Source organism: Galeopterus variegatus, unplaced genomic scaffold (assembly GCF_000696425.1).
Source record: "Galeopterus variegatus unplaced genomic scaffold, G_variegatus-3.0.2 Scaffold3401, whole genome shotgun sequence".
In the NCBI taxonomy this organism is placed as follows: Eukaryota; Metazoa; Chordata; class Mammalia; order Dermoptera; family Cynocephalidae; genus Galeopterus; species Galeopterus variegatus.
The window spans coordinates 54321-69366 of record NW_007729512.1 but is presented as its reverse complement, the minus strand read 5'-3'; the positions used below and the strand labels follow the sequence as shown (position 1 = coordinate 69366).

The 15046-nt window shown below is 44.0% G+C and overlaps 1 protein-coding gene across 1 annotated transcript in view; it reads right to left on the bottom strand.

The window, feature by feature from the left end:
* LMX1A (LIM homeobox transcription factor 1, alpha) overlaps nt 1-7071 on the bottom strand; it is a gene marked incomplete at its 5' end in the record, with an annotated part of 42259 nt that extends 35188 nt beyond the window's left edge. Inside the window, one exon of the mRNA XM_008584901.1 lies at nt 6839-7071. Within this exon, the coding sequence (XP_008583123.1) occupies nt 6839-7071 (233 nt within the window). The remainder of the gene's footprint in view (nt 1-6838) is intronic.
* Between the last annotated feature and the right edge of the window lie 7975 nt (nt 7072-15046).

Here is a 15046-nt window from a genome sequence, read left to right as displayed (position 1 = left end):
TGGTGTGAATCAGCTACCTCCAGTTAGTGCACTCTAGCCACCCAAAATGACAGGCCCTCTGTCTGTACTACTGCAAGGTGCCACAGATCAGCTATCCAGAGGAGTCTAAGTCAGAAGAGCAAAGAAGAGGAGATGTCTGTGAAATGATGGGTCTTTGGCAAAATAAGCTTCTGAGACATGATCCCCTAGAAACACTCTAGCCCCCGCACCAGGATATGATAATGGTGACTGCCATTCATTGGGCACCAACCAAGTTCCAGGTCCTTAATCTATAGTACCTCTCTTCGTTCTTATGGCAACCCACAAAGGAGGTATTATAATCCCCTTTTCACTGATGAGGAAGTAGAGCCATGGAGAGGGGGAGTGGCTTGCCCAAGCTTGCAGTGCTTGTGAATGTAGGCAAGACTCACATCAGGCTGCATAACTTTAGAGCCCTAGCCCTTCGCACTACACTATGCAGAATGAGGCTTTCTCATAACTCCTGCTGACTTCTTCCTTTATATCTTGCTTCGTAAAATTCATGGCTATGAACTGACAAGGATAATTCCAGAGCATAAGCCTTGCAGTGCAATATAGACTACCTGATAAACAGAGGCCATGGAATCACTGCATTAATCCAAAACATAGAACATCCTTTGCAGAAAGGAGCCCTCGTGACAGGGACTTTACAACCCAGGCTTCCTCTGGGAAAATCTTTCTGCAAAAGCAGAGCACCTAAAGGAGCCTTGCCTTAGCCAAGGAAAAAATCACAGGCATAATCTAAAATGCATACTGGCCTTCAGGAAGGAAAATGTTTAAATTGTAAACAAACCCCCAAGTAAACAAGCAAAAACACCACAGTTTGATCCTATGGTGAGAGATGCTAAAAGGAAATAAAATGTAAAAGATTTTATTGGGGGGAGGAGCTAAAAGTGAAATTGTGACAAGACATTCTTCAGTGATCCCAAAATAAGGAAAAAAAGGAAGGCAATTTAACATAAATATAACATAAAACTAAATGCAATGTGATATCCTGGGTTAGATCCTGGACTGGATAAAAACATTAGTGGAAAATCTTGTGAAATTGAATGAAGTCTATAGTTTAGTTAAAGCACTATGTCAATGTTAATTTCTTAATTTTTATAAATGTATCATGGTTGTATAAAATGTTAGAATTAGGGGAAGCTGGATGAAGGGTATATGGGAACTTCTATCCTGTTTTGCATCTGTTCTGTAAATCTAAATTGACTTCAAACTTTTTAAAATAAAACTTTTAAAAAATTGCTGCACAGTTCACTCTCAGATGATCTCTGATTTTAAAGGAAAATGTGAAGACAACAGGCGCAGATAATTAAGAAGTGCAACATGGACCAGCAGAAGTCACGGTCGTCCACAGCCAGGCCCCAGGCCCCTGCCTCCACCCCCAGGTCAAAACAGCTGATGAAATCATGGACTACATCCATAGAATATGGTATCCATGACAAAGAATAATAATGACACTGTGCTAGTTCAGACCACATTTGGAAAATCTTGGTGGTACTGTTTAAAGAGATTGTAGTATTTTCACAGAGAGCAAAAAAGTCTCTTGTAAGAGCCAGTTGGAATAATGAGGAAGAAATAGAAAGAAAAGTAGAAGAATTAGAAAGTCTCTTAGATCTTAGGGAAGATTTCTGTCTTCAACTTCAAGGGCTACCACATGTAGGGAAGACTGACTTAGTTTATGAGTTCCTGAAAGTACAGCCAAGACCAAGGTTTGAGGTTACACATGGAGACAGACATTGGGGCTCAATACATTAATTCTGACAATTTATACTCAGGATGTGAAGCCAAGAGCTCCTGTGATATGAAATATATACTTGGTCTTTGTCCAGTGTCCTGGCAAAAAGCTCCTAAAGCTTTTGGAATCTGAGTGATGAGTATTTTTTGTATGCTAAAGAGATGATGGATGGCTGGGGGCCTCTAGATAGCTTCAGGATGGGTTCTGGTCCCTGATTAGAGGGTTAGGACTTTGAGCCCCACACCCCAACCTCTGGAAGGGAGAGGGGGATGGAGAGGGGATGAAGGTTGAGTTGATTGCCGATGGCCAATGATGTAATTAATCATGACTATGTAATGAAGCCTTTATAAAAACCCAAAAGGATGGGAATTCATGGAGCTTCTAGATAGCTGAACACACAGAAGTTTCTGAAAAATGGCACGCTCAAAGAGCATTGAAACTCCATGCTCATACCTTGTTCTATGTATCTTCATCTGGCTGTTCATTTGTATCCTCTAAAATATCTTTGTAATAAATGGGTAAATGTAAGAGTTTCCCTGAGTTCTGTGAGCTGCTGTAGCAAATTAATTTAACCTGGAAAGGGGTCATGGGAACCCCGATATATAGCCAATCAGTCAGAACTATTAGTGACGATCTATCACTTGTGATTGGAATCTGAAGGCAGGAGAGGCAATATTGTAGGACTGAGCCCTTAACCTGTGGAATCTGATACTATCTCCAGGCAGATCATGTCAGAATTGAATTGAGTTAGAGGACATCAGCTGGTGTTCGGTGGAGAATTGCTTGTGTTTGGGGGAAAAAAACCCATATATCTGGTGTCAGAAGTGTTGTGTTGAGTGGAGAGTAGAGAGCAGGAAATGCACTTTGGGTATTTCCCCCTATATCTCTGTAGCTCCCTGTGGCTGAAGATATTCACTCGTGGGCTGGATAAGCATCTGATGAAGTTTGAGCTAGTTAACATCCAATGCCTACCAATTGCAAGAGCCTGAGATTCGCTGGTGCAGGAGAAGAGCACAGGCATGAATTTGCGGGGTCTGTCCTGGTGACCCTGGGCATCCAAGTTGCCCACTGAGCCCCAAAGAAAATTGTCTGACTTTGGCTACAAATTCCATTTATCTGCTTGAAAGGATACTTCAAGGCCACTGACAAAGAAGGGACCAGGACAAAAAAGGCTGGATCACACCAGAAAAAAGTATCCAACAGCTGAAGATGTCTTGAGTTCAGTGTCCCGTGTATCTGTGAACACGTCTAACACTTCTGTGTAAGTCAGATAAGTCATTATCATAAAACCATAGATTCTAGCATCCTACATTTAAGCAGCCCCAGAGGTCATTGATGCAGGTTGATACCGTCTTCCACCAACTGCAATTAAGATGTTAAGAGGCAAGCAATTTCACTTCCCATAAAGGCGGTCCAGTGGGCACCCTTGTCAGACACAGTTCTACCCTATATTGAACCAAAATCTCTCATTTCACCCCTAGTACATAGGTCTGCAACCTTGGGTGTGACTCTCATATATCCCTTAGCCTTATTTTTACAAAGCTAAATATACCTAGTTTCTTTAGTTATTTATCATTTAACAAACTAATCACTCTCCTGAAGACTCTCTCTAATTAGCCAGTGACCTCCTAAAATGTACCATTTAAAATTAGCCCAAATATCTAAATGTGCTCTGTCCGACCAATGTAAAAAAGAAAAACTACAATTACTTGTTAGGGACACTCTAGTTCTACTAATGCAGCATATATCCTTTTGGCTCCTATGGACTTTATCATCAACTGGAACTCCACGTGGAATCCCATCAAAACAGCCTCCATTTCATACAATTACACTTGAATTTTGGAAACTGCTGGTTAGATTTCATCTCGCCAGCTTTGTGCTGTTCCGTTAGCTTGTCAAAATCTTTTTGAACATTGTGAGTTTCAGCTGCCACACCAGCATTCCCTGCCAGGTTTGTGTCATCCACAAATTGAATAAACCTGCCTTCTGTGTCATTGATAAAAATGTTAAAGATGACAAGTCAGTCAATCATTCACTCAACAAATATTTATTGAGCACCTACATTATATAAGGCACTCAGGATAGAAACCAGAAGAGAAATTGTATCTGTACTGAAACAAACTCTAAAATTGTTTGCTTTCTGTAAACCCCTAAGAAGAGGTGGACTTCTTTCCTCAAAGATTTAATTCAACTCATTAGGTACTATTGATCACTTACTTTTCTCTTGGCACTATGCTAAGCTTTGTGAAGGGAACATAGGAATTAAAGCTACAACTCTGTTCTCTAGAAGTTTGTCCTCTCAATAGTGAAGCAGGCTTTGGCACAAAAAAGCATTTTATGATCCAAGACACATAGCACTTATACAATTGACAAAATGAGTGGTACAGACAAGATACTTGATTTTGGTTGAGACTTTGATGTCACTTTATTTAAAACTACCTAAATAATGATAGATTTTTAGGGTTGAAAGGCACAACAGAGGTTTTGTCCTCTAGAGCCACCCTGCCAGTACTAGTTTAACAAATGGAAGGAGAGGAGCTATCTCTTGAGTAGTTTTACTCTTTGTTAGATCTAATCATTAGAATGCCATTCCAACATTCTCTGCGTTGAGTCAAAAATTGCTTCCCTACACCTTTCTCTCTATAGTATAGGAACTCCATGATTTTGCTGAATGATTAAATGAATGAATTCTAATTCTTCTCTCTAAAGATATTCCTTATTGCCTTTTTTTTCTTCTTTTTGCAGAGCAGTGTGGAAGGGGGCAGGGGGACAATACACTAAAGCCTCATAATGAGTTCGTAGTAAAGAAAAAATCTGTAAACCTCTAATATAGGGGCTAATAGTGATGAAGCCCCACACAACTGTATATCAAGAAAGGCTAGACCACAGCATTTATTTCCATATGCAGAAGAATGGTATGTCCCTCTGGGTATGCGTGTCTCTCTAAGGTCATGCTGGTATTCTGATCACCATAGCACCTAAGCCTTTTGGGAACTTGAAGATTTTGTAATGTCCTGGAGAGGAGGTCTATGTGGGTGGGCACAGCAGGACACCTGAAGGGATATGGCAGGGTAAGCTGACCTTCTTGTGCCAAGTAGAGGCCATTAGAATGTGCCCAATTACTCCAGGAGATAGTCAATATGTCAGTGTCAGTGTTCCTGACAAGGAGAAATTTGCCTCAAATTAAAACAAATCCAGGAAAACGTAAGACCAACAAGCCCAGCAGGAGTTGGGATTGTCCCGGTATCAGTTTACTTAAGCTGCAAGCAGAGTCAGGCAAGAACTAAGTGGGAGGGAAAGGAAGCAAAACACAAGGGCTATGAAGATGTTGACTAAAACCAGCAGATGTTAAGCACCAGCCTTTATTGAACACTAGGATCTTTATATGCATGATTTCTTTTATTCCTCAACAATAAACCTGTTAGATAGGCACGATTATCACCATTTCACAGGTGTAAAAATCAAGGCTTTGAGAGGTTCAGAAACTTGCCCGGAATCACACAGATACAGTGTTGCAGCCAGGATAAGGCACCCCATCTGTCTGTCTCCAAAGCTGTTGAGCTTAATCAGCAGGCCATGGTGCTTTTGTTTCATGTGTTTATTCACTCTTTAACAGAGAGGGTATCGAGCACCCTCAATGTGGCAGGACTGTGCTAAGCACTGGGGACGCAGTGGTAAATAAGACACACACTGTCCCTCATGGAGCTTAGCACTCTGAGAGGAATGAGAAACAACCAAACAAGCAACCACGATCAAGTGGGATCACTGTCGCAGGAGAAATTAAGGTTAAACTCACCCAGCACCAGGAATAAGAGGCTTCCCCAATGAAGTAGCATTTAGAGGGAAACCTAGTGGATGTGCTAAAGAGACAAGAGAGGGAGAGAGGCAGAGAGGAAACAGGCCTTTCAGGTCTGGAAGTGGGTGGGAGACACTGATGGCTGCTGGAATCCAGTAAGGCTGGAGGGGACCACAGGCTCCCAAAGAGATGAAAGAGATGGGCAGAATGAGCTTCCAGAGGGCCTGGGAAGTTGTGTCAAGGGGTCTGGAATTGGACTGGAATTGGGCAATGGCAAGAACTAGGAAGTCACATGGATATCACCTCACTGGATCTCACAGAGTCTTGGGGATATGACACACTCTACACTGTGGGGAATAACACTCTGGAAAGGCATTCCATACTAAATTTAGACAGCTTTGATTTCATATAATTTCTCTGGCCTTGTGAAATCTGCTCTGTAAAATTGCTGAACTTCTTTTGTCTCCCCTCTTGCCCTTCCCCTCAAGGTGGAAATAAGGTAGGTGATGAGGAGGAAGAACAAATATATTCTGGTTCCTTTCTTTATGTGACCCACCAAGCTTTGGATGGATTCTATCTTTCCCATTTGACAGACAAGGAAACAGAGGCTTAGAGCAGTTCATATTGTGGTAGACTGAATTGCTGGTTCCAATTCATCATTTCCTTTAACAGTATTATGCATCTACACATAACATGTAATGATGTATGTAAGTCTGGCAGAGCTTTGTGCTGCACAGAGTATATTTCCCCTCACCACAACTTTGGGTTTCATCCTGTAATTTGGCCAATGAAAGATTAGCAGATACAATGTGGGCAGAGGCTCGACATGTGCTTGTGTGGTTAGGCATGCCTTCTTGTACTTTTGCGACTGCCAGGAGATCCTGCCCTGTAGCTGCTGCTCCTCAAACCTAGACCCTGAAATGAATCACACAGAGCAGGCCAGACCCTGGTCTTGAACCTGAAGCTAAGCTCAGCTGAGATCAGCAGACACCAGCTGACTTGAAGACTGAATGGTCACTCCAGTTTACCCAGTGACTTGTGAATGTGTAAGTAAGTATCCACAGTTGCATGCCATGGAATTGGGGAGTAATTTGTTACACAGCATCATTATGGCAATAGCTGATCACTCTGAGCTTACTAAGAAAGTTTCTGGAATACACAGAACTGCCTTGCCATGGAGACAGGCTGCCCTGGAGGCTGGCCTTCCAGGGAGGAAGCAGTGCAGATGGCCACCCCACTTCACTCTACCCACCCCAACGCAGCACTGCCCACCACATGGCACTCACCTGAGTCTGAGGCTGCTGGGCTCACCAGGCTGAGCAGCTCCCTCTCCTTCTCATAGTCCCCTTTGCAGAGCAGCTGCCCTTCCTTCAAGACAAACTCATCACCTTTCTGAAGCTGTCGCTCACAGACACAGCAGCAGAAGCAGCTCAGATGGTATACGCTCTTCTGGGCTCGCATTACAAACTCGTTGGGTGCGATGGCCTCAAAGCAGCCCCCACATTTGACAGCAAACAGCCTGGCAGCAGGGGAGAAAGGGAGGATATGCACAGTGAGTTAAGGCCTGGCATGGGCCCCTAAACTCAACAGCAAAAGGAGCCAAGAACTGGGAAGAGGATGCTTGGAATGGAATTTACTTTAAATTGGGTTATTTATTCCCTGAGGAGGTTGAACTAAAGCATTCAGTTGAGTTACTCTCTCAAAGGCTTAAGCAAAGAATGGTTGAGAGACACTAGAAGAAGAGCGTCTGAGCGAATGCCTGGGATGTACTTAGTGTGGTCCATGACACAGTATTCCCAAAGGCTGGCCTATAGACTGGTGCCAAGACGGCTGCCCAGAATCTTGGAGGGAGCTTAATACTTAAATCAACAATAACAGTAACAAAAATGTCCAGGCCCACTCCCATCAACCAACAGGTAAAAGGGTGTGGCCCCAGAATGTGAATTTTTAACAAGTTTCCCGAATGTGTAAGCTCCTAGATGTGTAGTCTAGTTTTTGAAAGATAAACTACACCCCTACTTCCCAGCCTGACATTCAGTGGATTCAGCCTATCCCTCAGGACTTTACTCTTCTTTCATTTCTTTTATTTTCAACAAAACACTTAGAGAATGTTTATGTGAGTATAAGTTAGCCAAAAGCAGTAAGTGCTAGTGATGTGAAGGTGAATAGAAGAAAATCCCTTCCAGAAATAAATTCAGGCTAATGGGAGAGACAGACATATACAAATAATTAAAGTGAGTAGAGAGGGGAAAACAACTAACTCACGGTGGGTAACTGGGGGGATTTTATTATGTACTCAGTAAATCTCAATCAAACAGAAGGTAGGAAGAAAGGAAGGGAGGCTGGCATGGGGAGGGGGGGGGCGGGGATTCCCAGCAGAGGGAACAGCACATGTGAAGTCCTGAAGTTGTGAGTGTGCACGGTGTGCTCAGGCCATGGGGTGTACAACACCAGGTGCGAGGCAGGGCCTCAGGAGGGGTGGCAGGTGAGGTAAGTCATGATCGGATCCTACAATAAGGTGCCGTATGTCATCTGACAAGCAATAAGGGGTCACTGAACAATGTTTTAAGATGATAAAACATATTTTGGAAAAGGGACTCATAGCAGTATGAAAGGTGGGATGGAAATGGAGGTAAAGAGATGAGTGAGCAGCTGAGAAGGGACCAGGGCCAGCACTCAGGCAGCAGCAGGGAAGACAAGAGAGGGCGCAGAACCCACAGCTGGGAGATAGGGAAGCGTGGCGGCTTCCCCCTGGCTCCTGGTGTCAGAGCTGGCAGGTGACAATGATGATGATGCCCCTCATTTCCTACCTCGGAGCTGTTCATGCCATTCCACCCTCCTGGAAAGCCCTTCCTTCTTTGTTTAATCTCTCTGAATCCAAACCACCCTCCAGGACACAGCAGCTCCCTCTTTCTCATTGAATCCTGCCCTGATCTCCTTGCCCCGGCCTGAAGCCTTTGAGTGCAGGTACCACAAACTGTCTGTGCTGGTCATTCACAGTGTTCTGGAGAAGTCTCGGGACTATAACACAAGAAGCAGTGGGACCTGGAGGCCTGGGTGCTGCTGCCAGTTCCACAGGTAACTGTTTCACTCCAGGCACCTCCTTTCCTCTGGCTGTTGTTAAAGACATTTAGGCCAGACCATCTCTTCCACTTCCAAAAGTTTTATCATCATTGCTGACTCAAAATATCATTTTAATCTTGCTTTATTATTTAACTTTTCCCATGTTTATAACTTATCTTGTCAACAGTTCGTATTTCAAAAACAAGGCCTATGGGATACTCACATACTCCACAGCCTCTTGTACATGGGGGAACTCAACAAAAGCTGATTTGATTTGACCCATGGATCTCATTTGTTCACTTTTTTTCTAAAATAACATGTGTAAAGAGCCTAGTGCAGGACCTAACACATAATAAGCACCCAATAAAGGTGTCTCTTCTCTTGTCACCCTAGATTAATAACAGTTCGTGGCAGCCTATGAAAGCCCTAACATTTACATCTGATCTCTCTGTTTTTTTTGGTCTTTTTCAAATTGCCTGATGATACCATTCTTGTGTTTCTCAAAGCTTTGTCATAAGCACAGAGACAATATACCCTAAAAGTATCTCTGGGATTCATTCATCATAGCAGTCATTTCACTATTTCCAAAATAAAGAATCGTTTTCTTTTTTAAAGCAGCAGCACACTGGGGAGAAAAAACTCTCTCGAAAACACTCTCTGTTTGTCTCCACATACCAGAGGAGTCAATAGATGTACGAAGGTCAGATGGTGTAAGGGAGAGAATGGAAAGAAGGGATAGAAAGACCAGAGTAAGCACATAAAACTCCACGCTACTCCCTCTTCCCAAAGACAGACACAAGCTGACTCCGAGTATATCCAGGGAGCTGATGCCAGTTTGCTCTGCTCATGAGCTCCACCTCGGCGGGAGCTAAGAAAACATGAATAAGTGAAGAGCATTTTCCTATAGACAGGCCAACTACCACGATGGCCTAAGTGTGGACAATCTCATCTAAAAAGTTCATTCACACATTCATTCAATTATTTACTCTTTTCGTTCAATCTTTCATTTATTCAGAAGCATTCACTGTGAGTCCTACAATACACCATACACTCTGTCTTAACAGGGAGGTGAGGCAAAAAAAAAAAAAAAAAAAAAAAAAAAAAAAAAAAAACACCACCCCGATAGTATTCAGGTACATAAACAAGGATATATCGAGTGTTATGTGTCAGGCACTGTAGACACAGGAGGATACAAGACAAATCCTCAACCCCATGGAGCTCACGTGCTTGTAGGAGAGACAGTAAATAAACAAATAAATGAACGGATAGATAATATCTGCTATAGGTATTTACTTAGGAAACAGAATATAAGAACAGTACAAAGCAATGTCCTATGAATACAAAATAGAATGACATAAAGCTGTAATACATTTCATTATAATATTTAATCACTTCCCAGCTCTAAAATTCTACTAGTTTATGACTCTAAGTCAATACATGTGCACAGTGTGTTTACCTTGGAAGCTTTCTGGAGGAAGGGAAGAGTTTTGAGGGTGGAGTAAAGAGGAAGTGAAGGACGAATTCCCTAGGAGGAATTACACACAGATTGGCACAAGAAAGAGGGAGGCCATGCAAACTCTGGGAGTGACGGAAGCCAAGGCTTGGAGAAGAGAATGAAGCTGCCTCCCATGAATTCACTAGGGAACAGCCTCCCAGGACAGGGCCAGTCTGCGCGAGGGGAAATGCACATGCTATCTTACTTTCAACACAGGTCTTGAGACACCACACCAGTCCTCCCTGCCCTTGGCCATCAGGAGCAACCCCAGAAACACCCATCTTGATATGCTTCCCTCTGCTTCTCAACTTCAGAAAGAGAAATGAAGTTGGAGGACAGTCCAAGGGGCTGATGTCATTCTTTCACCACTAACATGGTAGGACCCCCAAAACAGAACTCCTGGTACCAGCAGCCCTTTCCTGTCCTCTCCCTTCCTCCTACTGCCCCGTGTGGTTTTTCTCTCTATGCCTGAACCTCTGGGCACACCAGCCCTCGAATATTTGCCTTTACTCCCTCCCCCATGCTGGACACTGTGCACCAGGCAGAAAATCTATCCAGTTCATCCCTGGGCCCTAAGTCCCTAGTCACTGTTTGCCAACCTGAGCAAACTAATCAACACTTTTCCAGGAGCCAGTCAAAGGCCCTTTGTCCCCAAGCCCTCCTTTTCTTCCCCTTCCCTTGGAATGAGCTGTTAAACAGACTCCAGGCAAACGCTCCCAGGGAGTCAACAAGCACTTGAGAATCTGCAGCAGCAGGTGGTAGCATCTGTGCTTGTCTAACTTCTAGCCTGTTAATCTCCTCCTCTTTTTCTTCCCATCTTAATCTCATCCCCCACTCCAAAAATTTCCCCCAAGTTGGAGAAGGGAGGGTTGGAGTGAGCTCAACAAAGAAAGCCCACCATGTTGACTCAGGAGCGGCTGGAGGAAGTGGCAGGAGGTCTGGACTCAAATCCTGAAATGGCCATGGTCACTGGAAATTACATACCAGAAGAGGGGGCAGTCCTGTTTATCTCTATTCTTTCTATCAGCTCTCCCCTTCTGGGTCCAAGCCAGGTCAACCTCACCTTACTACCTTGGCTCTTGTTACCTCACTAACCCCAGAGCAATTCAAGGAGAAAAGGCACATGCAGTCTGCCACCTGTGTGTCAGATGTGTACACAGCTGTCTGGGTACCACTGTGGACCCAGCTGCCGACTGCACACCTCCCACAAGTTGTTTTCTCTAAGGCTCAGAAAAGCAGAGAAAAGGATTTGTTAAAAAGTCCAGGTCATAATTAAAATACAGCCTTTCTCTTCCTGATGCTCTGGATGGCGTCCCCTGTGGGTATATCCCCCTCTGAATGCTAATGAGATGTCACTCTGGGTTCAGAGCCTGGCAGACTGGCTGTGCCCTGGAAAGCTGGGCAAGGTTTCCAGAAATGTCCAGCTCACGTAGGCATACATAACAACGCTCAACTTTTCTCACTGTTATAAATTCTCCTGCCCCTGAAAGCTCATTGAATAATGGCTTATCTTCTCTTTGCATCTAATTCCCTCACCTGTGAAATGGGAATAGTGGAATCTGCCTCATGAAAAAGCATCCGTGCAGTACCTGGCCCAGGGACTAAGCATTCAGCTAGAGCTGGCCTTCTACGGATTGCCCTCTGTGGCCGAGGTGCTGGAAACACTATGATAAATAAGGCCACCTCTGTCATTAAAGAGCAGCAGGCTCTAAACCAATGACCGCAGTAGGATGTGTTTGGGATAAGCAGAGAGAAATAGCTGGGAATGGCACAAAGGAGAGGCCCACCCACCTGGCTTAGGCTAGAAGGTCACAGAACCTCAAAGTCTTTTCCTTTCTCTTTCCCTTCCTCTCTCAGCACCTACCTCCTCTTCTCCTCTCTTTCCCACTCACTCTGCTTGGCAGGGAAGTAGAGGCCACCGCAAATTCCATTCAATGCCTTGCTTAAGTCTCTTCTTGTACAGCCACAAATTATAAGATGCACAACTAAGTTTTGGTGAGAGAGCCTGGATTCACAGGCTCTGCCACTTCCAAGTGGTGTGACTTGGGGCACATCGTGTCATCTCTTGCAGCCACGGTTTGCTCAGATGTAAAAGACAATACCAATGCCTACATTCCTGGGTTGGAGATGATTACATGAGAACATACAGGTAGTACTTTGTGACCTATGAGGTGTAACACAATTTTTAGTCATTTTTATTTTTCCTGCCTCTGTTTTTTGACTCTTGTGGGTTTTTCTTTTTTGCCCCAAAATTGGTCCTTGGTGCTTAAGGGTTTCCTGAGCCCCATGGCTCAGAACACTTCCTGCTCAGCAGTGTGAGCTCTTCTTCCAACTCCTCCCAGCTTCAACATGAGCGTGACTTCATCCAGAGAATGCAGCACTGACCCAGGAGATGAACCTACAAGATGCATTGTTCATGGTGCTGCAGGCAGAGGATGCTCCGTAGAACAAGTCGTGGGTCCCTCATCCCTCTCCCCAGCATGAGCTGAGATCATCCAAGTGAAGTGGTAGTGCCTGTAGCTGACTCCGAGCTGCCCTGCCCTATGCCAGGTGCCATGGGGAAAAGTGAAGAGGAAAAGGTGACCTGACTCAAGGAAAGAGCACAGGATTTGCAGTGAGAAGACCTGAGCTTGAGGATTCTGGCTTGATTGTGGGGCCTCAGAAAAGCCACTGCATTTTCTGGGCTACAATTGTCTTGTCTTCGTTTTTCTTTTTCATGGAAAGATGCTACCTTATATCAGTGCTGTCAAGATCTTAGAGGCTGGGGAGGAGGTATGCTTCTATTCCCTATGTCTCTTCACCCCACACTTTCAACGAGAGAAGCTCACTCTGCCTGAACCTAAGTCCGGGTCTCCAGGTAGTGTTTCAGCATGACACTGCCTTGCTATGGTAATTCTTCAAACAAAATCTTTTCCAGAATCATATCACTCAAACATATATAAATATAAAACAGCTAAGGATGAAAGAGGTGATAGATAGAGATACACACACACACAACCCCCTGCCAAGACTGACCATATGTATAAATTGCTAGAAAAGATATTATTGGAAGAAAGCATTTTGCTCCTAAAGCATATTTGAAACCCACTAGACTGGATAATTTTTTAATTTACTCCCATCTTTACATTTCATGGTTTTTTTTACAGGGTTGGGAACCCTCCTCTGTAAATAAGGAGACAAGAACATTTCAAAAGCAGTTGTGAAGGCTCGACTCCTGAGAAACTACCAGGGAGCAAGCCTAAGGCAATAACCAGAGAGGCGCAGAACTTCAGGAAGCAACAATACTGCCCTGTATTGCAGGAATTACAGTAGCAAGATGAGGACGTGCCAAGATACCATATGGACACCTGGATTTGGGTGCCTGTCGTGTGACATTAGAAAAATCACTCCATCATTCTGAATGTTGGAGTCCTCATTGTTAGAGTATATTTCATCCCCCAAAATTGTATTACTACAGAGGAAAAGAAGACTGCGGAGGACAGGGAAAAAGGAATTAATCTTTATTGAGTACCCACCCAATGCCAGGAACTGTGGTATTTCTTTCATTCATTAGCTCACTAAATTCGTGGAGTAGGAGTAAATAGAAGTATTTTATGAACTCAAGAGAGAATCTCACCATGTTTCAGCTCTGCTTGGCTCATGACGTCTCACCTCCACAGGAGAGATACTCTGGGATGGCTGACTCATATAGGTCCTGTTTCCATTTCTCTCTCATATCCTCTCTAGCACTATCTTCTTAGGAGAAACAAGCAGAAAGGCCATGCAGGTAAGATGGCAGTCTCAGCTCATGAGAGGGTTTGGGGCAGGCCCATGGCTTCATAGGAGGTCCTGAGACTCTGCTGCCCGCACATAGGTAGGCGAAAGGCAGGAGTTAAAAAACAAATTGATTCCTTTGGGCTGCTCAGCTCATGGACCCCAAAGTAGTACTGGAAGTGATCCTTGAAAGAGGTCTATCCACCATGGATTTGGGTTAGGAACAAATAGTACGTGGGGGACCGTCTCCGGCCCAATACCACCATGCAAGAGTCTACTCTGACTCCAAAAAGATTGGGAAACAAGGCAATTCTTGCTGAAACCCCATTCACTGCATAACATGGTAGGTCACTGTTTTCAAGAAATAGGGAGAAATGTAGGCCAGTGGGGATGGGGTTGAACCAGGAAGACCCACGGAAGGACCTAGACAGAGGCTGAGTTATTGAAATAGTAGCACAAGAAGGCAATATGGTGAGATCAAATAAACTCAGGTCCAAGTCCCTACTCCACCACTTATTAGCTACGTGGTGACCTTGGCTCGGCTATGGAAGCCTCCGTTTACTCACCTATAAGATGGGGATAATAAAAGGACATACCTCATAGAGTAGCAATGAGAATTTACTTAACTAATCCATCAAGATTGCTTAGCATAGTGCTTGGCACATGGTAAATTCTCAATAAAATGGTAACTATTAACAATGATGATGATGATGATGGGGAAAAAAGGGGCTGAATATGAAATATGAGAGAAACTAGTTTTTTAAGAAACATGATGAATCATAATGTCAGAGGCTGGGAAAATGAGGATCACAGAAAGAATCATGGAATGAGAAGGACTGAGGCAAGTAGTCCAGGACCGAGGCCATGAACAATGTGAGAATGTGAGAGGTCAGCTTTCAGTGGTGCTGGCTGTGGGCTTGGGGTTCAGGACTGACAGTATAAAGCCAAGAAGACCTGCCAGCCCTGAGTTCTACCTGCTGTGATGCGCTCGGGACAGGTTTGCTTGCTACCTATCTGTACAGGATTTATCTGGATTTACCCAACTGTGATAGTTAATTTTAGTTGTCAACTTGACAGGGTTAAGAGACACCCAGATAGCTGGTAAAGCATTATTTCTAAGTATGTCTGTGAGGGTGTTTCTGGGTGAGATTGCCATTTCAATCAGTGGACTAAGGCAGATCCA